The sequence below is a fragment of the Balaenoptera ricei genome, chromosome 10 (genome assembly GCF_028023285.1).
Source record: "Balaenoptera ricei isolate mBalRic1 chromosome 10, mBalRic1.hap2, whole genome shotgun sequence".
Classification (NCBI taxonomy): domain Eukaryota; kingdom Metazoa; phylum Chordata; class Mammalia; order Artiodactyla; family Balaenopteridae; genus Balaenoptera; species Balaenoptera ricei.
The window spans coordinates 5,703,194-5,728,249 of NC_082648.1; the positions used below are offsets into that span (position 1 = coordinate 5,703,194).

A 25,056-nucleotide genomic window follows, 5' to 3' on the forward strand; every position below is an offset into this window, starting at 1 on the left:
AGGCAGGGCTCTAATGTCCGGTCCCAAGCACAAAGCCCAGGCAAGTGCAGGGACCCGGGGTCTCGTCATCCTCCAGAAGCGCCCTACCTTGTGTAAGATCTTCCCTCACCTGTCACCTGCCTTCCGGCTGAGACCTAACCTTGCTCAGTGGGCACTTCTATCCTGGACCCGCATCCACGTGGTCCCGGGGTGTCTCTCCACACCTGCTCACAAAGTCTCAGGACTGTGGCTGATGTCTACCTTCCAGTCCCTTCTGCCCACCGTTCATGCCAATGAAGTGGGCACCCTGCCCCCGCCACTCCACGCCTCTCCCACGAACCACCAGAAACAAGACACCCAACAAAATCCCTTTCCAAGCAAGGTCAACCCTGCCAAACACGTCTTTCTACTCAGTATCATTTGGAGGTGCAGCAGGATCACATCCTGCTGCCCTAAACGCTGCCTCAATTTGCTTTTCCTCTAAAAAAAAGTCCCCAGGAAAGTCACGCCTGTGTTTCCCTGCACCCCGAGGTGTAAATGCCCTTCCTGGGGTGGGGGGGGGGGGGTTTGGATAAGGGCTGGAGGAGACTTCCTGAAACTGTGAAGCTGCTCCAGGAACGCCGAAGTCAAATTGCAGGGGGTGGATCTGAACCTCTGTCCTCAGCAGATTGTTTCTGACTTAAACCCTGGGTGTTTGCTTGCCATTCAGACGCACTAAACTGAACACCCCCCGACTTAACATGAAGATAAAGAGATAGGAATTGGTAATTCATCACCAAAAAGCCACTGCACCAGTCTTCTGCCTCTTGTCCTACCTCTTCTCTCCTTGATTAGAAATGAGTGTCCAGGAAAGTGCTCAGGCGTCCCTCGCCTTCCCTATCCCGGGAGAGAAGGGTCAGCTCTGGAACCACCCCCTCCAGGTTCCCTCGGGGTCACAAATCCCAACGGGGAGGAGCTAAGCTGCCATCTCCTTCACTCCCAGCCCCTCTGCCTTCTACAACTTGTCAGATGCCCAGGACCAGGGTCCCCGGCAGGGGGACTCACCGCTCCGCCCGCGGGTGGCCATGGTGCAAGCGCGCAGGCCAGGAAACCGGGACCGCCCCTCGGCTGGGGCCGCTCTGCCGTCTGCACTGGCTTGTTCAGTCGCGGGACTAATTCCATCGCGGCTCAGCTCCGTTTGGACGTGCCCGCCCCAGCCTGCTGCCGCTGCCCCCTCCCCCACCCCTCGCCAGCGGCTACCGCCTCCCCGGAGCTGCGCCCTAGGCGCACCTGCGCTGGTCGCGCCACGTGGAGAAAGGAGCGCGTTCCCGTGGGCGGGTGGAGTCCGGGACACGCTCCGGTTAATGAAGCTGAGGGGCGAGACAGTAAGACCGCTGCTCTCCCCACCCCGGGGAGCTGCCTGCTAACCTCGTTCCGGTGTGAGCATTCAGCCGGATTATCTCGTGAACAGTCTGCCTGATTAGCTTCCAATCCCGCCCGGGGAAGCCTGCTTCCCGCCGCCCTGGCCCTGATCGCCTGCGTACGGGTGGGAGGCTCTCCGGTACACCTGCCTGCACTCCACCCGCCACCAGCTGTCCCCACCTTTCTCTAGACTAAAAGGAGCAGGAGTGGAGGAATCGTGCCCCGGGGACAGGAAGAGGGGCTGCAGGAGGCAAGGGGAGGGGCAGGTTTTAGCAAAGCTTCCCAGGGAGACGCTGGGACCACTTGAGGAGGTAGATGGTGAAAGCTCCATCCCAGGAAAAAGAGGCGCTCCATCTCTCCGGAATGGCTTTGGTACCTAGCCATGGGCAGGGGGATGGAAGAGAAGACCTCCAAAGGGCCATTCTGGATGATGGAATCTACAGTTCCAAGACGCCCCCAAGCTAAACAAGTGCATTAATACCAGGGACCCTGAAAATGAAAAGGTATTATGTTAACAATATATGTCAAGTAGGCTCTGAATGACCACGGACTTTCCTATCTCCTATGCTGATAAGGTGGGCTGGTGGGGATTGCTCCCCACTTTACAGATGAGGAAACTGAGGCAGTAAAGGGGAGTCAGGGGCTGAGCAGAAGGAAATCCAAAAGCAGTGTGTGCCAACCTGGGCCGTATCCTGGGCACCAGGAGTAACCACGGCTGCTGTGGACGTGGACCTCCTCCCCCTCAGCATCCTTCTCAGAGCCTTCCCCAGAGGAATTATCTAATTCTAGTAACAAATCTAGGAGGTAATTACTGCCTGTGTGCCCATTTCACAGATTAGGAGACTGCAGTGTCAACGGCCAGGCACCGTGCCTCTGAGGACTGTGCCTGCTCCAGAGTCTGTGCTCTAACACTTGGTTCCTGGCTGCTTGAGACAACGCCCTTCTCCATTCACTTCTGGGAACCCTTCTCTACGTGTTTTCAATGCCAAGAGGATTGGAAACCTTTCCACCATGGTGGTTCCTTATCCATTCCCTCTCTTCTCTCCCTCCAGCACTTTTTTAGTCCCCTGGTCCCTGCATACTCCTACCTTGAGACTCCCCCTAAGACTCTCCCTTTGGGGACTGTCCCATCTGGTCTAAGGGTGACAAAAAGGAGAGTGCCTGAGACCAGAGGCAGACCCGCCCTGGAACACATGTAGAATGGGGACGGCTCCTGGCTCATACCCCCACTACCAGTTTCTCCTTTTTACCCTACTCCCTGCATTTTTTTTTTTAATCACAATATGCAATTTTTCTGACTCAGCTTTTCTCTTGGTAGCGAACTGTCCCATCAGTAAATATGAGGAGAACTCAGGCTATGGAGGCAGTTGGGAAATTGACACCTTCTGCTGAAGAGGTAGTCTCCCTGCTGAGTTTCTCTGTGGCCGATGCCTCCAATGGCACCTCGTGCCCAGGTGGAGCATTAGGCGATCAGTCAGAAGAGAGACAGGTAATTCTCTGGCCCTGGATCTGGTTTCCTACAGACACCATAGAGGCACTCAAACTGGAGGCGGGGTGATGGATGATGACAGCCTTTGAATTATTGAGCAGTTACATAAAACTTCTATCCATTCTTCCTTCCCTCTACCCGGCTAAACTCCCCACCAAAACGACTCAACACAACCCATGCCATTTGCCTTTAATGTAATCTTCCCCGGAGGTTCTTCCCCAGCAGTGACAGAAGCAGAAAGACCTAGAAATGCAGCCGTCACTGGTTCCTGTGAGAACAGGGCCGGATCTGTCAGCACCAGGGACGTGCGGCTCTGATGGACCGGCTCAGGAGTTCCTGCCCAGGTGTCCAGGTACTTGGGTTCTGAACCTGACCCTGCCACCCAGCAGCTGTGTGACCTTTGGCAAGTCACTCAAGTTCTCTGAGCTGCTTTCATCCTCTGCAAAGGGGCAGGAGAGGGCAGTGGATGAGATAATGTCTAAATCCTTTCCAGCTCCATCGTCCAGTACGTTCAATGAGTTGAGTCTCTCCTGGGTTAGAAGGATCTGGCGTGAAAGTCCATCCTCCATCAAATTCCTGTCTCATAACCAGGACAGTTGCTTTATTCTCATGGGTGTGCTCTCCCCACCTAGAGTCTCTGCCATCTTGCCAGCATATACATGTAAGCTTTTTTCATAAAAGTCTAAGAAAGGATGATCTCTCCTTGAGAGTGACAGCAGTGGTTAGTGATTTGGGGACCCGGTGAGGTCTGGCGTTACCTACACCTCTTCTGTCCACTAAAGGATCCTGGAGTGGGCAGGGCCTCCGCCTCCAGCATCCAGCCCAAAAGGAACTCAGCCCCCTCACCCCTCAGAACAAAGGAAACCCTCAGTGCTCTGCCACTGACGGTAGGGACACTTAGGGTTCCCCTTTGAACCTTGATTACCCCATTTTTCTTCTGGTCACTTTTTCCGTTATTATAGAGCAATTCATAGTTACTCCCGGACTTTCTGGCTTATTTGACCCTCCCAACCGAGTGAGTGAGACTGACGTTCCTGGTTCCAGTTGAGGAAACTAAGTCTGAAAACCGCTAAGGGGCTTGCTGAGGCCACAGAGTCCAGCGAAGGCCATGGGTGGAACCTGGGCCGCCCCTGAGTCTGGGGGTCCCCGGCCACGGCCACGCCTGTGCCACGAGGGACCACGTTCCCGCACATGCCCAGCACCGTGTTTCCAGCCCCCCAGCCCCCAGCCTCTCACCCTCCCACGGGGGCCACTGAGGGACACAGGCAGTGGCTCAGCCGAGGGCTCAGAGAACCCCTTGCACACCCACTGGGGCTCCTTCCCCATCAAGTCAGCCACACTGGCCACAGCCTGGCGGGAGCCTGGCTCCAGGGCCCCCCTCTGCTCTGCCCAGAAGCCCCTGGATTCAGAGACTGGAGACCCCAGTGTTCCAGAGCAAATCCCTTCTCCTTCAGCCACTGGGCTGTTTCCGAGGAGGCCTGGCGCTCACTTTCCCCTTCCCTCCCCGTGGACGCTGAGATGCCACGTTCTCCCCGAGGTGGGCGGTGCCTCCCGCAGACCCCGGGGCTCCAGTGTTTCCAGATGGAGCCTGTGCTCCCCTACCCCCCGCCCCCTTCAGCGCCAGCCTCAGAGCTCCAGCCCAGCCTACAATAGCCATCTCAGCCTAGATGAACCATGAGCCTTTGGCAAGATGACAGATTGGCCTTTATTGCGGGCCCGGGGGAGCCCGGGAGCAGAGCGCGCATGCGCCGAGCAGGGGTCGCCAAGCGCGTGGTGACGGGTGTCCGCGGCAGGGCCGCGCCTCACTGGCGGCATTTCCTGGGGGAGCACTTGCACTGCATGGCGTTGAGGACCACGTGGTGGATGATGGAGCCGTTGGCGCAGCGCAGGGGCACCTGCATGGGCTCCGTGCGTGTGGGCGTGCAGCAGGCGCACTGCTCCTGCACGTCCTCTGTGTCGATGGAGTACAGGGCTTTGCTGGTGCACCTTCCCTATGGCGGGGCAGAGAGAGGCGGCCGTTGCGGGCGGTGGAGAGTCCCAGGGTGGGGAGGGCTCTGGGGCAGGCCACTTCCTCCACCTGCCCTCCTCCAATCAAGAAGGTCTGGCCTTGCCCGGGGAAACACAGGACAGCCAAACAATGTGTAAACGTAGCTCTTGGGAAGTCTGAAAGGCCTGTCCAAATGAAACTGTCACACCCAAGCCCTCTAGCTGCAATTTCTATGCCTGTGTGATTGATCTTCAGGAAGCATAGCTCCCATCTTCCATTAAGTAACTCTCCATTCTCTTCAAAGGGTGTGTTGAATCACTGCTCAGTTTTTTTCTTCTAGGGTCAAAAGTTCCCATTTACTTCAATAAAACACTGGCTTTTTAAAAAAATTTTAAAAGCTCCCAGTTCCTTTCACTTCTCCCCCCCTGTGAATTTCCCAGATCCTTCGACTCTGTAACTAAAGAGATGTGTCCAAACAAAGAACTTGCCCCTCCCAACCGAGGACCCCTTACCTGGCAGTAGTGAATGTCCACTTGCTCTTCAGACAGACAGTCTCCCACTTTGACGTACTGCAGCTTGGCAGTGATGTCCTTGCACTCGGGCTCCTCACCTACAGGACAGGTGAGAGATGCAACCTGTTCTTCCATACAACACTCTCCAGCCCAGTTCCCTCATTTACTGGAAATAGGTCAATTTCACCGTAACTGCATCACCAAAGCCAGCCATGGGGAGGGCAAGTCAGTGGTCCTGGTTCCCCTCAGCTTCTCCTGGCCCTTCATATTCAGAGATATAGTTATCACTGGGTTTAACTCACTTAATGGCACAATTTTAATTGCAGGAGCAGCCTAGATTCACTGTGGTTTGGTGATGTCAATGGATGGGACTTACTTTTATGTAACTGTAGACTCTAAAAGCCATAATGAATAAATAAGGAAACACAAGCTTCAAATGACACATTAAACAAGATGGACTTAATTGATATTTATAGGACATTCCATCCAAAAACAACAGAATACATTTTCTTCTCAAGTGCTCATGGAACATTCTCCATGATACATCATATCTTGAGTCACAAATCAAGCCTTGGTAAATTTAAGAAAATTGAAATCTTATCAAGTATCTTTTCCGACCACAACGCTATGAGACTAGATATCAATTACAGGAAAAAAAACTGTAAAAAATACAAACACATGGAGGCTAAATAATACGTTACTAAATAACCAAGAGATCACTGAAGAAATCAAAGAGGAAATCAAAAAATACCTAGAAACAAATGACGATGAAAACACGATGACCCAAAACCTATGGGATGCAGCAAAAGCAGTTCTAAGAGGGAAGTTTATAGCAATACAATCCTACCTCAAGAAACAAGAAACATCTCAAATAAACAACCTAACCGTACACATAAAGCAACTAGAGACAGAAGAACAAAAAAAAACCCCAAAGTTAGCAGAAGGAAAGATCATAAACATCAGATCAGAGGGCTTCCCTGAGGGCACAGTGGTTAAGAATCCGCCTGCCAATGCAGAGGACACAGGTTCAAGCCCTGGTCTGGGAAGATCCCACATGCCGCGAAGCAACTAAGTCCATGTGCCACAACTACTGAAGCCCGTGCACCTAGAGCCCATGCTCCATAACAAGAGAAGCCACTGCAATGAGAAGCGTGCACACTGCAGTGAAGAGTAGCCCCCGCTCATCACAACTAGAGAAAGCCCACGCGCAGCAGCAAAGACCCAACGCAGCCAAAAATTAAAACACAAAAAATCAGATCAGAAATAAATGAAAAAGAAATGAAGGAAACAATAGCAAAGATCAATAAAACTAAAAGCTGGTTCTTTGAGAAGATAAACAAAATTGATAAATTATTAGCTAGACTCATCAAGAAAAAAAGGGAGAAGACTCAAATCAACAGAATTGGAAATGAAAAAGGATCAAATCAACAGAATTGGAAATGAAAAAGGAGAAGCAACAACTGACACTGCAGAAATACAAAGGATCATAAGAGATTACTACAAGCAACTATACGCCAATAAAATGGACACCCTGGAAGAAATGGACAAATTCTTAGAAAAGCACAACCTTCCGAGACTGAACCAGGAAGAAACAGAAAATATAAACAGACCAATCATAAGCACTGAAATTGAAACTGTGATTAAAAATCTTCCAGCAAACAAAAGCCCAGGACCAGATGGCTTCACAGGCGAATTCTATCAAACATTTAGAGAAGAGCTAACACCTATCCTTCTCAAACTCTTCCAAAATATAGCAGAGGGAGGAACACTCCCAAACTCATTCTACAAGGCCACCATCACCCTGATACCAAAACCAGACAAAGATATCACAAAAAAAGGAAACTACAGGCCAATATCACTGATGAACATAAATGCAAAAATCCTCAACAAAATACTAACAAACAGAATCCAACAGCATATTAAAAGGATCATACACCATGATCAAGTGGGGTTTATCCCAGGAATGCAAGGATTCTTCAATATACTCAAATCAATCAATGTGATGCACCATATTAACAAATCGAAGGATAAAAATATGATATGATATGATATGATACCATATGATAATCTCAATAGATGCAGAAAAAGCTTTCGACAAAATTCAACACCCAATTATGATAAAAACTCTCCAGAAGTAGGCAAAGAGGGAACCTACCTCAACATAATAAAGGCCATAATAAACCTACCTCAACATAATAAAGGCCATGTATGACAAACCCTACACACTAGGGTTTGCATTCCTATACACTAATGATGAAAAATCTGAAAGAGAAATTAAGGTAACACTCCAATTTACCATTGCAACAAAAAGAATAAAATACCTAGGAATAAACCTACCTAAGGAGACAAAAGACCTGTATGCAGAAATCTGTAAGACACTGATGAAAGAAATTAAAGACGATACAAACAGATGGAGAGATATACCATGTTCTTGGATTGGAAGAATCAACATTGTGAAAATGACTATACTACCCAAAGAAATCTACAGATTCAATGCAATCCCTATCAAACTACCAATGGCCTTTTTCACAGAACTAGAACAAAAAATTTCACAATTTGTATGGAAACACAAAAGAGCCTGAATAGCCAAAGCAATCTTGAGAAAGAAAAACGGAGCTGGAGGAATCAGGCTCCCAGACTTCAGAATATACTACAAAGCTACAGTAATCAAGACAGTATGGTACTGGCACAAAAACAGAAATATAGATCAATGCAACAGGATAGAAAGCCCAGAGATAAACCCACGCACACATGGTCACCTCATCTTTGATAAAGGAGGAAAGAATATACAATGGAGAAAAGACAGCCTCTTCAATAAGTGGTGCTGGGAAAACTGGACAGCTACATGTAAAAGAATGAAATTAGAACACTTCCTAACACCATACACAAAAATAAACTCAAAATGGATTAAACACCTAAATGTAAGGCCAGACACTATAAAACTCTTAGAGGAAAGCATAGGCAGAACACTCTATGACATAAATCACAGCAAGGTCCTTTTTGATCCACCTCCTAGAGAAATGGAAATAAAAGCAAAAATAAACAAATGGGACTTAATGAAACGTAAAAGCTTTTGCACAACAAAGGAAACCATAAACCTGACAAAAAGACAACCCTCAGAATGGGAGAAAATATTTGCAAACGAAGCAACTGACAAAGGATTAATCTCCAAAATTTACAAGCAGCTCATGCAGCTCAATATCAAAAAAAAAAAACAACCCAATCCAAAAATGGGCAGAAGGCCAAAATAGACATTTCACCAAAGAAGATATACAGATGGTCAAGAAGCACATGAAAAGCTGCTCAACATCACTAATTATTAGAGAAATGCAAATCAAAACTACAATGAGGTACCACCTCACACTTGTTAGAATGGGCATCATCAGAAAATCTACAAACAACAAATGCTGGAGAGGGTGTGGAGAAAAGGGAACCCTCTTGCACTATTGGTGGGAATGTAAATTGATACAGCCACTATGGAGGTTCCTTAAAAAACTAAAAATAGAACTACCATATGACCCAGCAATCCCACTACTGGGCCTATACCCTGAGAAAACCATAATTCAAAAAGAGTCATGTACCACAATGTTCATTGCAGCACTATTTACAATAGCCAGGACATGGAAGCAACCTAAGTGTCCATTGACAGATGAATGGATAAAGAAGATGTGGCACATATATACAATGGAATATTACTCAGCCATAAAAAGAAATGAAATTGAGTTATTTGTAGTGAGGTGGATGGACCTAGAGACTGTCATACAGAGTGAAGTAAGTCAGAAATAGAAAAACAAATACTGTATGCTAACACATATATACATAGAATCTAAAAAAAGAAAAAAGGTTCTGATGAACATACGGGCAGGACAGGAATAAAGATGCAGACGTAGAGAATGGACTTGAGGACACGGGGAGGGGGAAGGGTAAGCTGGGACGAAGTGAGAGAGTGGCATGGACATATATACACTACCAAATGTAAAAGAGATAGCTAGTGGGAAGCAGCCGCATAGCACAGGGAGATCAGCTCGGTGCTTTGTGACCACCTAGAGGGGTGGTATAGGGAGGGTGGGCGGGAGACCAAAGAGGGAGGGGATATGGGGATATATGTATACATATAGCTGATTCACTTTGTTATACAGCAGCAACTAACACAACATTGTAAAGCAACTATATTCCGATAAAGATGTTAAAAATAAAATAAAACCCATAATGATCAGAGCAATCCTCCTGCGCTTATAACAATATCCAGACGCTAACGGGCAATGAGGTAGCTAATAAATGCAATTAATATGTATCCATCCCTGCAAATGTCATTGTCTCTGTGGGAGCTGATCCTAGGAGCCCTTATGGAATCTTCCTTTTGGGTATAGCTATCTCCAGATCGCTAGCATGGGTCTCCTTATATACAGGGGTTAAAAGGATTCAGATCTGAACCTCTACTAGGCCCACTGATAATTCTAAGATTTAATGCCAGCTCATTATTGCCCATCCAAACACTGGGAGTTTTCCATTCCTGGATGGCTCCAAATCTAAATCAACTTTAACTACCTAAGAGTTGGGCTCCCAACTCCCAAATAATGTCATTTTAAAGTGAAAGCCTGCCAACCACATTAAGAGGGTGAATAAGGAAAACATATTGAGGCCAACACACTATACTCTTTTGCTGTAGATTTAAATCCCTGAGCCTGGCTTCTTTTCCTTATGGAAGGTCCCCACCTCTTGAAAGCACAGACCAACACAGGCCCCTTTTTGCCTCGCTGCTAGTTTTGAAGATAACAGCCTCGGCCCAATTCCATGTGCAGCACGCCTAGAGAGAATGCATCTCCTCTGATGGTTTCCTGACCATGTTCTTCAACCATGCAGACAAGAACCATAGAGAAAGATGCTTTCAGAGTGTGTTTCCGCAATCTGCAATTTGGTTACAGCAACTACAGAGACTGTCAGGGTGAGCCATCAAGAAAAGAATGAATGACCGAACGCTGAAGACATTCATGTTTTTACTCTTCCTTTCTCTACACAAAAATAAACGTGGGAACATGGGCCCGTGAACCCAGAAACTAACTAAACTAAAAGACAAAGAATATTAGTCCAGGCAAGTAATTCTACATTCAGAGAATACAGCACTAACATTGGGATTCTGAAAGGTACTTGCGCTCATGGAAACAAGAACACAAGAACGTGTGGTGAGATGCTGTCTGATGGGCAGACTTGAGCTCCGTCTCCAAAGCTGCTGCCGTAACTATTGGGACCAACCAGTACAACACAACTGCAAGGTCAAGAGGAGCTGAGAGTGAAGAAGACGAGGTTAATAAAACTGAGACCAGCCTCATAAATCCTCGAGAAGGCTGTGTTCTCTGCAGCCCCACAGGCAGCTGCTGGCTTCCCTTTCTCTCTGGGAGAGCTGCACGACATCCAAAGATTAGAGGCATACTGAGTGTCTGCTCTGTCGAGATCATGAATCAAGGTGCCTGTCTTCAGGAGCTCTGGTGGCAGAGAGAAGACATTCTCTCATGCTAGGACTATGACCAACCCAAGACTCTGCAAGGGGAAAGGCAGGTCAGAGGCTAGTGATTGTCAGGAATTTGGAAGGAAGGAGGTAGAGTCTGCTTTACAGGCATCTTGAAAGGGGGCTTGAGCAGGGGGCAGTCCAAGGACATGCAGGGTGGGGTGGAAGTTCCCTGCAGAATTGAACACAGTGACTGCAATATCTTTCTAGAAGAAAGTTCATTCCAAAGAACAGTCCCTGGGCTTCCCTGGTGGCGCAGTTGTTGAGAATCTGCCTGCTAATGCAGGGGACACAGGTTCGAGCCCTGGTCTGGGAAGATCCCACATACCGCGGAGCAACTAGGCCCGTGCGCCACAACTACTGGGCCTGCGCGTCTGGAGCCCGTGCTCCGCAACAAGAGAGGCCGCGATAGTGAGAGGCCCACGCACCGCAATGAAGAGTGGCCCCCGCTTGCCACAACTAGAGAAAGCCCTCGCACAGAAACGAAGACCCAACACAGCCAAATAAATAAATAAAGGTGCTAATAATTAAAAAAAAAAAAAAAAAGAACAGTCCCTGGACTTGGTCTGATGGATTTCAAGGGACAAGCTATTGGTAAGGTACTTACATGTGTCACAGCATGTGCCTGGAATTTTCATGATTTTCCCCTAAGAAAACAGCAAAGTCCCAGATTAGGCACAAATAGTACATAGTGGACACTTTCAGTCACTCCAGGCCAAGTCCTGCCTCTGGACTCAGAGTCCTGAGCTTAAGTCCCCAGATATGAATGGGCTTTCCCATCACAAATGTGAGCAGACTGACCACCCCACCTGGCCAGGCTGCAATGATTCTGATTATTCTTAATTCTCTTCCAGTTGAGTCACCAGGATCATCATTCCCAGGGGAGGCTGGAAATCAGTTTGATCTCTCACCTTCCCATTCAAGGATCACAGATCCAGTCTCCCTTAAGGGAAGGTATTTTCTTAAAGCATGGTATAGTTGAGAGAGTTTTGTCCCTCCATCGGGCTTTGATTTTGTAATTTCGTTGATTTTTAAACTAGGTCAGGGTTCTCCTTGGACACTGGGAATCACGTGTCCAACAGCAGAGCTGGACCGCTGTTCAGAAGAACCCTCTTCTTAGAGTCAAAGATGGAGACAGTCAAGAGGAAAGCAGGGCCTGAGCTCCAGCTACTCACCCCCTCGGCCAAACATTTGTGTCCATCGAAGGGCGGGCAGCCTGTGACCCTCCTCTCCCAGATGAACTCGCCTCTCTTGTTGACCCTGCAGAAGTGACTGTCACAGCCATCCTGGAGAGTCTCGTCGCGCTGAAAGGAAAGAGGGGAGGTGGGCAGAGCAAATCCGAAGACGGTGTTTGGGGTACAAAGCCACTTCAAGCCATGACCTTGACTCGTTGGAGTTGTTGAGACAATGTAGGGGACCTTGGAACAAGACTGAGGCAGTGTGTGCAAAGTCTCCACACCCAGAACCCAGAACGGAGGTGGAGTCCAGTTTTACAACTTATTAACTGGGAATAGGGCTGCATAAATGTAGGGCATCCCTAAACTCTACTGACCACTCAACAGCTTAAAGAATTAAGACACAGCAAAGGGAAACCGGCCAATCGATTGCTGAACGAGAGGTGAGCCAGGTGCCCCCTGCCAGCCCCACCAGCCCACTCTGGCTTTCACAGATCCGAGTCTGTGTCACCCTGATTGCCTGGCCAGTCTCGCAGACAATCAAGGCTGGAGAAAATCGTAAAGATCAACTCACTCCCAATCATGGGGCCCTGCACCAACTTTTGTCACAGAGAGTGACAAAATAACCAAATCAAAGAGAAAATTCTGTACCTCCTAAAGGTTATCCATCTTTCCCTTATAAAATCAGAAATAGGTACAAAAGGAAGTCAATATTGACCCAAACTTAGTCCCTCTTCCTTGAAGAAAATATCCCCAAATAGGAAACCAGAGGGTGATCGTAGGGAGACTCCTGAGTCCAAGTTGCCCCCACCTTCAGCATCATGATCTGTCCCCCTCGTAGCTGAATGGTGCAAGCCACAGGCAGGCATCTCCCGCAGCACTGGCCCTGCATCTTCTCTTCCTTGTAACCCTGTAACCAGGAGAAAAAGCAGCCTTAGTTTAAACCTCCCCCGAAGATCCCGATCGTAAGTAGGCCAAATGGTAAATGGTTTCATTAAGCAGTTGCTCCAACTAGAAATCTGGGGGTCATCCTTGTCTTCTCCCCTTTTTTCATCCCCCCTGCCCCACTCATCACCAGATCTTGCCAAAAAATGCATCGTGAACTCATCCACAGCTTGTCATTCCAGGGTCCTCTGTCATCACCTGATCCAAGCAACCATCATCCACCGCTGGACTCTGTCACAGTCATAACTGTCTTCCTACCTCTATTCCTGCCAATACAGCAGCTTCCCGGAAGAAGGATTTCACTGTTTCACAAAAACGCACCCCCAATCTGGGAGATGACATAGGGTAACCAACTTTTTATCTTGCAAAGTAATTTAAGCCATACTAACAAAACCAAAAAGTGACCATCAGCTGTCTCATCACTGCATTAAAATTAAAGCCCTTTTAACTCTCCCCACCATGCCCGAAAAAAAAAAAAAAAAAAGAACTAAATCTAGTAAAGTTTTTTTTTTGGTTTTGTTTGTTTGTTTGTTTGTTTCAGGCAAGGCTTTATTAGGGTCCCTGCTGCAGCAAGGGGCAGTGAGAACAAGTAACAGGTGCCCATGCTTGCTCGCTCCCAGAACAGGGACAAGCAGGTTCCTTATATGGGGTGAAAGTAGGGGTGTTTAAAAGAATACATTTAGTTATGTGAAAACCAGCTACGGTGTCATTGTTTTTTTCATTTTGCTACATTTAGTAATGACCACTTAGCGATTCATTCCTTGGAGTCCTGAGGTTTTTCTGCTATGAATCTCTAGCAGGTCAATTTGGAGCCCCGGACAGAAGACCTGGTCCTCTCACGTTGCTCCCTTGCTTACTGCACTCCGACTGACAGCTCGTAACCAGCAGGGGGGGTTAGGAGTCTATGAGCGTCCACTGAACTCATCAGGGAAGCCACAGAGAAAACCCAGGCCACACACACACTCAGAAGGACACTGCTGACATTTGAGGCCATCAGGTAGTGTTTCACTGGTGAGGTTTAACTGTGTTTTCAAAAACGCACAGTTCCTGGCAGGTGTGGACCGAGGTGGATGGGAGAGGAAGAAAGAGGTGGGAAAAACAGCATGAATGTATGTGAGTCGTTACAGTCAGAAAGAGGAAATAAAATGAGGCTTAAATCAGGCGCGATTTCATGGGAGCGTGGATTGGGCCATTTTTTAGTGAGTGTTAGAAGAAGAGACTAGGAAATGCCCTACACTCAGCAGGCGCAAGGAGAAGAACGTGCCCAAAATCTTTACAGGAGAAGTGAGGGGTGGGGGACAAATGGAGGAGGGGTCTGCGAAGTGAAGGGATGGGGCGGTGGACGCACAATCCACACCCCAGAGGGGCAGAGGGCACGGTGAAGCCAAGAAGAGGGAAAGATGGTAGGCGCTGTGGGAGAAGAAGGGACGGGAGGAGATGGAGGAGGGGGTGGAAGGTGAGAGGAGGGGCAATGATTTCAGAGGTGCAGTGGGACTGGGGAAAGAGGGACGGGGGGAGAGGGAACACGGCAGAAACCACTGGAAGGACTAAACAGAGAGAACAGACCCCGCAAGGCAAGAACGCAGCTGCACTGGTGACGGGCTTGTCTGAGCCCTACTGGGCTCCCAGCCACTGCTGCCGGGGTACGCACCGCACAGCTGCCAGACGGGCACGGAGGGTAGTGCTGACCAGGCTTTTGCCGGAGCGTCCAATCCGGAGCAGCCAGGTGCCCGGCCAGCCACAGGCTCACTCGCTCAGGTCTGAGCAGCCAACCAGCCCTGCTCCCCCCGTCCAGGGATGCCCCCCAAGCTCTCCTCACAGGTGTCTCCCAGCCCTTTTCATAAACTGCATCGGCTGCTCAAGGACCCCAGTCTTATCTCCCCGCTGCCCTTTTCTAACTCTTGCTTAAATGCCAGTCTGTCCCTGTGCCCCCTCCTGGGGGCGGGGGGGTCATTGCTCAAGGTCAGCCCATGGTCATGCTCCTCTGGGAGGCCTTCTCAATGTTCCTGGTCAGTGTCACCTCTCTTCCTCAAGCCTTCCTTTGTCTCTACCACCCAGCAGCACGAACCGGCTTCTGGGCTCCTTTTAGGTATAAGGATCGTCTCCCCGAAGGAGACAGAGGACCCACGTCTCCGACGATGCTAACGGTTCCATCTGACATCGGCAGTTCAAGCAGACACAGACCGACCTAAACTTGACCCACCACAGCTCCCCACCTGCAGGAGGCCACACGGAGGCCCTTCATGGCAGAGGAACGTGACAAGACCGGGTAATCTGAGCTAGAATGGGGGCATCTGAGGCAGAGCTCAGCAAAGGCTGAGAGACACACAGCAGGGCTAATCTCAGGGATCTCAAGAGGGAGGAGATCCCTGGGGAGACAGCGGAATTTTGGAGGCGAGGAGGAGGAGTACACAGACAAAAAGGGGCCGTGAATTTTAAAATATTTAGAAACCTATGTCTAGACTGGATTCTAAAGCTGGATTTCTATGGACGCAGAGGAAGTGGCCGTGCCACCCTCTGACCACCAGAGGGCGCAGGTAGAGAGTCAGTGGGCTCGCCCCCACCTCCCCGGAACACTCTCCTTCAGGACAGCTTAGTGTGGACCTCTTCCTGCATCCACTGTAGTTCCATGGACATCCAGGTAAAGGGATGCCGAAGGCTCCAGACAGCATCATTCCATCCCATATTCAAGCCCAGATGTATCTAGGGGAGTTATCACACACACACACACACACACACACACACACACACACACCTGCATCCGAAACCCTAAAACAACTGGGATTTTAAATTAAAAAAAGCAAAAAGGCATACTTCGCTGGCTTCTTTCTAATCGAGGCAGGAATGTTCTCCTTGAGCCGTTCTAACAGAAGTAGCTGTGTCTCCTACGGACCCCTTCACTCCCCTTGTAAATATGTTGTTAAGCCCCTACTTGGAGCATCACACGGTGCCAAGTGCCATGAAGGGCACAGGTGCAGAACACTCCCCGTCCTCAAGAGCGCTGACCGCACCAGCAGCTTGTCCTACCCTTGTCCTTAACCCCCACATCGCCCCTCCCCTCTGGCCGCTGTGCCGCTCCTCGGATGAAGGATTCCTCCCCGACCCCGCCCAGAACCCGCCCGCTGCCCCGCCATCTGAAAGAGCAACGACTATATCCTGTGCATCTAGCTCACAAGAAACTCGTCTGACCAACCATATCTTCTAAGACGGCAGGAGCCCCAAATGCAGAAGGCAGTCTGCGGAGGAAACCAAGGCGTCCTGAGCGTTGGGTCCAGCGCTGTGAGGTGGGGCTGAGAGTCAGGATCAGAAGGGTGCAGTGCATGCTTTCCTCTACCCAACTAGAAATGATGATTCCACGTCCCAGAGCCCACGCTCGGGAGGTGTTCTGAGCAAACACAGTCATCGTGACCCGGCAGGGCGAACTACGACAACGCAATGTCCAATAATCAAAGTACGTGTTGAGGCAGAGCCCCTTCAAAGAATGTTGCATAGAACTCTGCACATAGCAAGTGTCTGATAAATAATTGTCGGCTAACTAGTAACTGATAAATATTTGTTGACTAATTTTTAATGTTTTCAAAGAACAGTAGTATGTTGCTTAAAAGGAATACAGATCTGTAAATATGGTATCATAAGCCTTGCAAATACAGGAAGAAAAATGTTTAAATTTCCAAAACTAAATTATATCTGAGAAATGCAATTTGGGTAGGCGACTTTTATTCTCTTCCTTACCGTTGTCAAATATGTCCATAATCAGAAAATCACGAAAGCTTTTATTTAAAGAGCCCGGTGAGGTCCCATTGCTTGGGTCCCACAAGTACCCAGTCCAGCCCCAGGCCCCCATGAGCCTCTCTCACCAGCGGGCAGTCCTCGCAGGTGGTCTGCCTGCACTCCAGCTTGAATCCGGAGATGACCCCCGCCTGGACGGTGCAGAGGCAGGTGGTACACAGGTCAACCATCAGACTCCTCCCGGGCTGGAACCAAAGGGACCAGGGTCAGGCCTCCTGGCACCCCGACCCCCCCAGCCCTCCACTGCCCTCAGTCCCGTGAGCCGTCTGCCTTAGGCATGGGGGCCCAGCTGTCCAAAGCTGCCAGGATCCATCACCCTGATTCTCCTCCTGTCCTGAGAGGTCTGCTCCCTCCCTTCCCTCCCACCTCCCCCACCTCAAGGATGGCATGGTTAAGAGTGAAGGCTTTCCCAGCAGAGAGGGAGCTGGGGCAGAGGGAGAGGGGCAGATCAAAGCGTGCACAGAAGAAATGCTCGAGTGCCTGGGGCCGGGATGTGAGCGCTAGAAGGCGGGGCCCAGGCCCTGGAGAGGTAGGGGTTCCACTCCAGGATGCCTGGGAAGCTCTGGAGGAAAGGAAAGTGTGGGTGGGGCAGGCCTCCCTGGTTCCTTTCACTTGCACTTTAGAATGACACCCTTCCCACAGCACCCCATCCCTGCCCCCCAGGCGCCCTGGAGGAGAAGGCAGCAGCTCACCCCAATGATGGTGCCGTTGAGCACACAGGCCTGCACAGGCTCTGGGGAGAGACAGGCACAGGGCACGAGTTTGCAGAGCACAGCTGGTGAAGACCCACGACCCGGCTGCTCCTCCCAGGCTGGGCCTCCCTACTCCACCTGCCGGTCCTTCTCCCCACCCAACGCCAGGCTCTGTGGGTCCTCCTGCCAGAGCCCATGTGGCCACAGTGACCCCAGGCCCGCTGAGAAAGGGCAGCTGCCTGCTCCCCACCATCCAGCCCACAGGGAGAGGTTCCTGGAGTCCTCGAGGGGAGGGCACTTGTTTAAGTGATTCACACCCAAGAGGTGAGTGGGAGAATGTTTGGGCTTGTCAAAGAAAGAAATTCTACTCTGGGAACTTTGAGTCCCAAGATAAAATCACACAAAGAATTCAGGACAGGTGGTGGCGAGAGTTGTTTGCTGTTGCTGCTTCTGTTGGTTGTTTGGCTGGTTGGTTGGTTGGTTGGTTGGTTGGTTGATTATGTGGTTGGTTGGTTGATTGTGTGGTTTGTTGGTTAGTTGGTTGACTGGTTGGTTGGTTGATTGGTTTGTTTGTTTATTTGGTTGGTTGGTTGGTTGGTGGGGTTAGGGGATGGGCAGTTGGAATACCTTTTCCAGCCGAATGATTGAGAAGGAGTCTCTAGAATTAGAGAAGCCTGGGTCCAATCCCAGTTCTACCACTCACTAACTCACAAGAGCAAAGGGGGGTATAAACGGTACCCACCTCATGGGATTGTCATAAGGATGACATGAGACAAGGTACAAAACCAGCACTGACACAGTGACGACCTTCAGGAAATAGTCCCATTTCCCTCATCTTATTTGCTTTCTCCCAAAAGCGCTAGGAAAACGGATGGAAAGATTTGATCCTCCCCATTTCCCTGAGCTGCTCAAAAGGCAAGGATTCAGGGGCCTTAGAGGAAAGATAGGCTTGAAGGCGGGGCTGGTGGCACATCTTACCGCAGTGACAGGTGGGGCAACAGCCCGAGGTCTGACAGCTCAGCTGGAAGCCCGAGGGGCAGGTGGGGACGCTCATTTGGGGGCAGGAGACATTCCTCTGTTGCACGAAGACCTCCTCCTGGACTCGGACACACTCGTAGATGAGGCAGGGGTTCTCGGGAGAGGCCCAGTGAGAGCCAACCTGTGGTCGGAGCACCCGAGTTGATCAGGGGGCCCAGGTCCCGCCAGCAGTGGGCGGCCCCCTCAGGAGCTGGTGTGGGTCCTGGAGGTGAGCCCGGCTCAACGGCTAAGCCCTGCCCACAGGGTGAGGCCCACAGAGGGAGGGACAGCGCATCCGGGTCCTTCAGTGAGTCTGGGTCAGAGTCACCCTGACCAAGATCCTAGCTCAGTGCCCCGTGTGCTCCCAAGACAGAGTCTTGAGCCACCGGAGGAAGCACCTGCGGACACCTGAGGATGCTCCCTCCACCCTTGGCTCGGCTGGGAGCTGAGTGCCCAGGAACGGCTGCATGCGGAGACAGCGGAGGGGGGATGCGGAGGGAAACTCAGCCCAGCACCCAGCCTCGTGCTGCTTCCCTCTGGTACAGGGAGCCGGTGAGAGCCAGGGATGCTGGCGTCTGACCCTCGGGCCCTGCAATCTGCCCTGAGCTTCCAGACTGCACACGGGTGGCCTGTCCCCAAGGGCACCACGGTCAAGGAGCACTGAGTGTCCAGAACATGGTTCAGACAGTCCCTGCGGAGGTTCTGCCTGGACAACGCGTGACCGTGAGCACGGTCTGTGTGAGCCAGCTCCCAGACACACAAGCGGGGGCACCCGGCCGGCCCACTCCAGGCCCAGCGACGTCTCTTGGCCCCTGTTCCCTTTCTTCTCTTTCCAGAAGAGAAGCAGAAAGTGCCACACACTGCAGCCTCTCTCCTGACCGCCCTTCTGACTCACCCTGACCAAACCTTCCCGCTGCTGGCCACACCCCACTCCGATCACTTACCCGCCGAGCTTTGGGCGCATCAAGAGGGCCTGTCCCTACCCACCCCTGCTGGTCCCCCCAGAGCCACTGCCGACCCGCAGGTCTTGTAGGTAAGATGGAGACTTGAATTGGGAAGGGAAACTCTTTTGTGAACACTGATGGGGGTCAGGGCTGAGGGAGCCCTGGAGGCAGATGAGAGAGCAGGGGCGGGAGGACGATGCTGAGCCTCACAGGGACCAGCTGGCAGCCCCAGCTGGGATGGAGCAGCCTCTGGCCCTGGGGAGGGGGTGCAAGGCCAGCCTGATTCCAGGATGGGGTGGGGGGCAAAACGGCTACAAGCGTGGAGAGGAGGGACACAGCGGGGAAATCCACAGGTGACCAGAATTAGAAGAGGGAGGCGGGAAGCCCTGTGGGAAACTCAGTGTGTCACCACCGAGGAGGAGGAGACTGGTGGGCCGGGGCACGTTCAGAGCAGGACAGGTAACCCTTTGCCCTCCTTCTAAACAGAGTGTGTTTTGGTCTCACTGGAGGACTCAGAAGGGGAAGGTCCCTAGGCGCCCCTCACCCCCTCCCAGCATCCACGTCCTGAGGACTCCAGGGCTTAGCACCCCTCCACTTCATCCTTACCAATCAGAGTAAAAGGACTGTTAGCATCCTAGCATCTGGGCTAAGACCGACTCCCGGGGAGGGATCCTCTGTGCTTCAGAAAATGGCTTTATGAGCATCCGGAGTCAGAGTGAGAGCCTCTGGGCCACGAAGGAGAAGCTACCCTGCTCTGCTTCAGGGAAGGGGATCTGGGGGTGGGGGGCTGGGCAGGAGAAGACAAGGGTGGGGAGATGGGGGCTGCCAACACGCTCAGGGGCTACAGCCAGAGCTGCAGAAGGGGGCTCGGGGACCCTGGGAACAGAAATGTAGTTTGCTTCTCTGGGTTACATATTTCTCCAACAGAAACCAGTGAAACGGTCAGAGGACGCCGCCTGGGCCGGTGTGGCATGAGCAGTATTTGCCGCCTGTGCGGCGTGGCAGGGTGCCAGGCCCAGAACACAGCCCTGCACCACCCATCAGGGAAAGCAGGTCCTCAGCTTCACAGGTTAAACAGGAGAACATGACCCCCACCCTCAGGCATTCACAGAACTCAGAGGGAGGGAACTGGGCTTCTCCCAAAATCCACACCATGGGAGGTCTGGGGCAACTTTAACTAGTTCCCTGGGAGCAAGGTAATCCCAGCTGACATCTGGATAAACCAACAGCCGCATTAAACTCTCTGTGGGGAAAGCAAAAGGCAGGGAATGAGCTTCTACTCTACGGACGAAACCAAGGGCAGCACTGGACCCCAGATGGACGAGCGGGCTGGTGAGGCCCCCGCCCTCCTTCCCACCCACCCTGGCCCAGACCTACACTCTTCCAGTAGGACTGGGAGTCTCCCCGAGGGGAGCCGGTCACCACCTCGCAGGCCGACGGCAGGCACGTTCCACAGCACTCGCCTTCGTGCAGAACGTAAGTGAAGCCCTGAAAACACACAAAGGGCGGGGCGTCAGCACAGGCCAGCAGCAAAGACACAGGCGTTCTGGTCCACTCGGCAGGTGTACGGAGCCCTGGGGCTTGCAGGGGGACAGCTGAACCGGATGTTTTCATCTCTACCCTCCACCAGCCCCTCGGTCATGCTACGTGGTCAGGAAGCATCCCCCACTGAGTCACTATGGGTCTTACACCAGCCGAAGAGACACAACCCTGCCCTCTGCAAACTTCCGCTTAAGAAGAGCCGGTCCATGGGAGTATTAAAGATGCTCAGAGTTCACTCAGAAGCAGCCAGCTGCCCTGATGTTTATCACGGCCCAAATCTAGGGCCCCCCACTGACTGGGGGAGAACATTCCAGAAGCCTGGAGTCCCGGCTCTGCCTTAACAGGGCTAATTACCTGCACAACATGAGTGCCCTGACCCCAGGACCTCTCAGCAATGTGCAGAGCTGGGCTTCCCCAGGTAGTCACTTGACATTTACCTAGCAGTTTATGGGGCACAGGGAGACGAGACCCACTTTCCCCAGAAAGCCTGCCAGGGAGGCCAGCATCCTGCAAGTCTGAAGTCCGCCAGCCCATCCCTCCTCTTGGAGGTCCTCCAATCTGGCCAAAGCATTGGGAACTTGGATTGAAACCCTCCAATGAAAACTCTGAAGCGATGTACAAAGAACAGACAAAACAATGACGCGTGAGGCTGTCCCAGGGGCCGAGGGGCAAGAACCCGGGCCTGCGCAGCATCTCGGAGAGAAGGACAAGCTGCAGCCGCAGCCGTGCGGGATGGGGGTGGGTACCACACCGCTCGGCTCCCCAAGAGCACTCACAAGCAGAGGACGCACTCAGTGTGTCAGAGGATGCACTCAACGCTCGGTATCACCCCAGGTGGTGCCTCTCCCGGGGGACCGCGAGGACCCCAGAGCCCTGGCTCAACTTGCAGCATCTCCATGGGACCTACTTACACCCCGACCTGCGTCACAGCGGCGCCCAGTGAACTGTCCTCAGTCCCTGATCAGCGGAGATCTAGTTAGTTATCGTGCACCTGTGATGTACTAGGTGCTTTGGAGGCGCCAACAAATTAGGATGATACACTCGACACGCCCTCCGCTACAAGGCAGGATACACAAAATGGCACAAAAGAAACAGACACGAGGGAGCCTAGAACAGAGACATCGATGCCTTCAGGGATCTAGAGTCACTCTTGGGCACCCCCCTCAGGGTGCTGAGTGGTCTGGATTTGTGCGTACTCTACGTTTTCTGCTGCCTCTGCCCACCACGGGCAAATACACTGCGGGTTACGGATGGCCCAGGCTGGATGCCTGCTTCCCACAGCCCTACCTGCTTCTCATGCTCAGGTGCTCCTGGCCACGCCCCCAGGTTCTGGGGCTGCCGACTGTGCAAGATTCCCCTCCACAGTTTCCTCCTGCACAACCAGGGCTCATCCTGTATTTTCTTCTCTGTTTCTTTTCCCGTACTCCTCCAAACCCTCTAGCTTATATCTGTCCAAAATAGACATCTCAGACCTTTCTCCCTACCCTCTTCTCTATCCTGTTTTCACTGGTTTCCCAATTAAGAGTGGAACTGAGTAGGTCTGATATCCACCCAAGCTGGAAACAGACGCCACTGGAAAATAACTTCCTCACTGATTTAACAGCACAATTGCCACAGCTGAGGTGGAGGTGGAGGCCTGGAGCGCTGGCCCCTGTCCCTTGGCCGGGTCATTCTGGCCCTCACACCGCCCGTGTTGCCAGCTGTACCAGCCTAAGAGCAGGGGCCCCGGCCTAGGAGTCAGGACACGCACGTGTCTGCTGGCTTCAGATGAGCCTCAGTGCAGTGGCCAACTTCATTCCCTGTGCTGTTCCTCTGCTTTCTAACAAGTGGGAAGAACAGCCCTGCCTCCTCTTCCTTCTGCAGGGGTATCACGAGGATGAATAAAACATAATGGACTGCATGTAGTCGCTCAGAACACAGTTCCTGAAGCTACAATTTAGTCTGACTCTGGGGGTCTAAGGGTCATAAGCCTTCAAAGAAAAACTCCTCTGAGGTTTATACAAAGGAGCAGGAATTCCTCTTGCTGTCAACGTGGAAGCAAGGCCATAGCACACCTATGAAATTCTTTGGGACACCAGCAATGCCCTTTGCTTATCTTACATCACGTTTCTGATGTGACGCGTAGAGGATTAATTATGGAGATGGTAGGGGAAAGCGTATTTCTGCAGACAGTGGCTTAAAAAGGAAGAATCAGAGGGTGATGGCGGTAGTGTTCTTTTTTTTTTTTTTTTTTTTTGTCACAGCCTAGACAGCAAATGAATTCAGGTAAGTGAGCCTAAATGCCTCTGGAGTCTGACCAGAGCTGATACTCCCCTATTCCGAAGAATGAAGCCTGAGGCCATTCACTGAAGCTCCCACTTCAACACACAATACAGACCAAAGCCCAGCCTCCCCTTAGCTGTAAGTAAACCTCAATGCTTCCTTCTCCTCCCAGAAGGTGTGAACATTCTGTCTCTAAGACAGGCCACTCGCCACCCTAGAGCCATCATCCGGTCGAGAGTTCTGGACGTGGTGCCCCCTGCACTCATTTCCGACCTCGGGACCCACCATCTTCCTGAACCGCCTCCAGCGCCTTGGCCTCTAGACAGTCAGGTTCACACCCCGTGCCCTGCATTCTCCCCAGCAGTTCATGGACCAGAGTGGGGACTGGACAGAGGACCCAGTCCAGGGGCCGAGCTGAGCCCATCCATTTTCTTCTTGAGAAATTCATCTCTGGAGCACACAGACTGAACAGGTCTGACTGGACGGGGTGAACCCTGGACCTGAAAAGCCACCCTGAGTTGAAGCCAGGTTCCATAAAGCCACATGCAAATGAAGCTTCTGAGAAAGCGGAACGTCCTCCCAGGCCCGCAGTGAGGAGCCGGACGGATGGGCAGAGAGAAGCGGAGACAGGGGCTCAGGGGACAAACGGAGAGAAAAGTGGTACAACCACGGGGCCCACCTGCATGCCCTGCACTTTGTTTCTGAGTGATCCCTGGCTTTCCTGTAAATCCCCTTTTTAGTTTTTATTTATTTTTAAAATTTATTTATTTATTTTATTTTTGGCTGCGTTGGGTCTTCGTTGCGGCGTGCGGGCTTCTCTTGTTGCGGAGCACGGGCGCTAGGTGCACGGGCTTCAGTAGTTGTGGCGCACAGGCTCAGTAGTTGTGGCTCGTGGGCTCTAGAGCGCAGGCTCAGTAGTTGTGGTGCATGGGCTTAGCTGCTCCGTGGCATGTGGGATCTTCCCAGACCAGGGCTCGAACCCGTGTCCCCTGCATTGGCAGATGGATTCTTTTTTTTAAATAATTAATTAATTAATTAATTAATTAATTATGGCTGTGTTGGGTCTTCGTTTCTGTGCGAGGGCTTCCTCTAGTTGCGGCAAGTGGGGACACTCTTCATCGCGGTGCGCGGGCCTCTCACTATCGCGGCCTCTCTTGTTGCAGAGCACAGGCTCCAGACGCGCAGGCTCAGTAGCTGTGGCTCACGGGCCTAGTTGCTCCGCGGCATGTGGGATCTTCCCAGACCAGGGCTCGAACCCGTGTCCCCTGCATTGGCAGGCAGACTCCCAACCACTGCGCCACCAGGGAAGCCCGCAGGTGGATTCTTAACCACTGTGCCACCGGGGAAGTCCTCCCCCCTCTTTTTATTTTAGCTAGCTTGAGTGGATTCCATTCTTTGCAATCAAAACCCCCTACCAAAACACGAAACACATTGGGTGCCAATCTTATGAAAACAACCTCTACGCAGCACTCTCTTTACTTGACAGCAAGTCGTTCCCACTGCCTCCCATGGCCTGTGGGAGGAGATGGACACCGATGCGTTTCCAGAGCTTAGTGTTCCCCAGAGGCGCACCTGGATACCACGGCATCACCCTCTCCCAAGGGGGCCCGGCAGCCCCACCCCCCCTCAGCATGAGCAAAGCAGGTAGAGCGCAGGTGAGCTGAACAGACCCCCCCATTTCCGGATTCACTCTCAGGCCCCACCTCCGTCACCAAACCACACACACTTCCGGAAACAAGCACCAGGAGCCTGCTCTTCCCCGCTGCTACAAAAGCACCACTAGCCGCGCGCACTTGCCTGCCCTGGCTCCTCTTCT

General features: G+C 51.6%; 2 protein-coding genes across 5 annotated transcripts in view; both read right to left on the bottom strand.

The window, feature by feature from the left end:
- The window catches only part of ANO2 (anoctamin 2), a 361,403-nt gene extending 360,363 nt beyond the window's left edge, over positions 1-1,040 (bottom strand). Inside the window, exon 1 of the mRNA XM_059935146.1 lies at positions 1,024-1,040. The gene's annotated coding sequence lies outside the window, so the exon portion shown is untranslated. The remainder of the gene's footprint in view (positions 1-1,023) is intronic.
- Positions 1,041-4,550: 3,510 nt separating this feature from the next.
- Positions 4,551-25,056, bottom strand: part of VWF (von Willebrand factor) — a 161,112-nt gene continuing 140,606 nt past the window's right edge. For all 4 annotated transcript variants that reach the window (XM_059935150.1, XM_059935147.1, XM_059935148.1 and 1 more), the window contains 9 exons: positions 20,814-20,924; positions 18,454-18,634; positions 17,476-17,516; positions 16,852-16,968; positions 12,861-12,959; positions 12,050-12,178; positions 11,482-11,521; positions 5,369-5,466; positions 4,551-4,860 (listed from right to left, as the gene is read on the bottom strand). In XM_059935150.1, the coding sequence (XP_059791133.1) occupies positions 4,672-4,860; positions 5,369-5,466; positions 11,482-11,521; positions 12,050-12,178; positions 12,861-12,959; positions 16,852-16,968; positions 17,476-17,516; positions 18,454-18,634; positions 20,814-20,924 (1,005 nt within the window). In that variant the 3' untranslated portion in view covers positions 4,551-4,671. The remainder of the gene's footprint in view (positions 4,861-5,368; positions 5,467-11,481; positions 11,522-12,049; positions 12,179-12,860; positions 12,960-16,851; positions 16,969-17,475; positions 17,517-18,453; positions 18,635-20,813; positions 20,925-25,056) is intronic.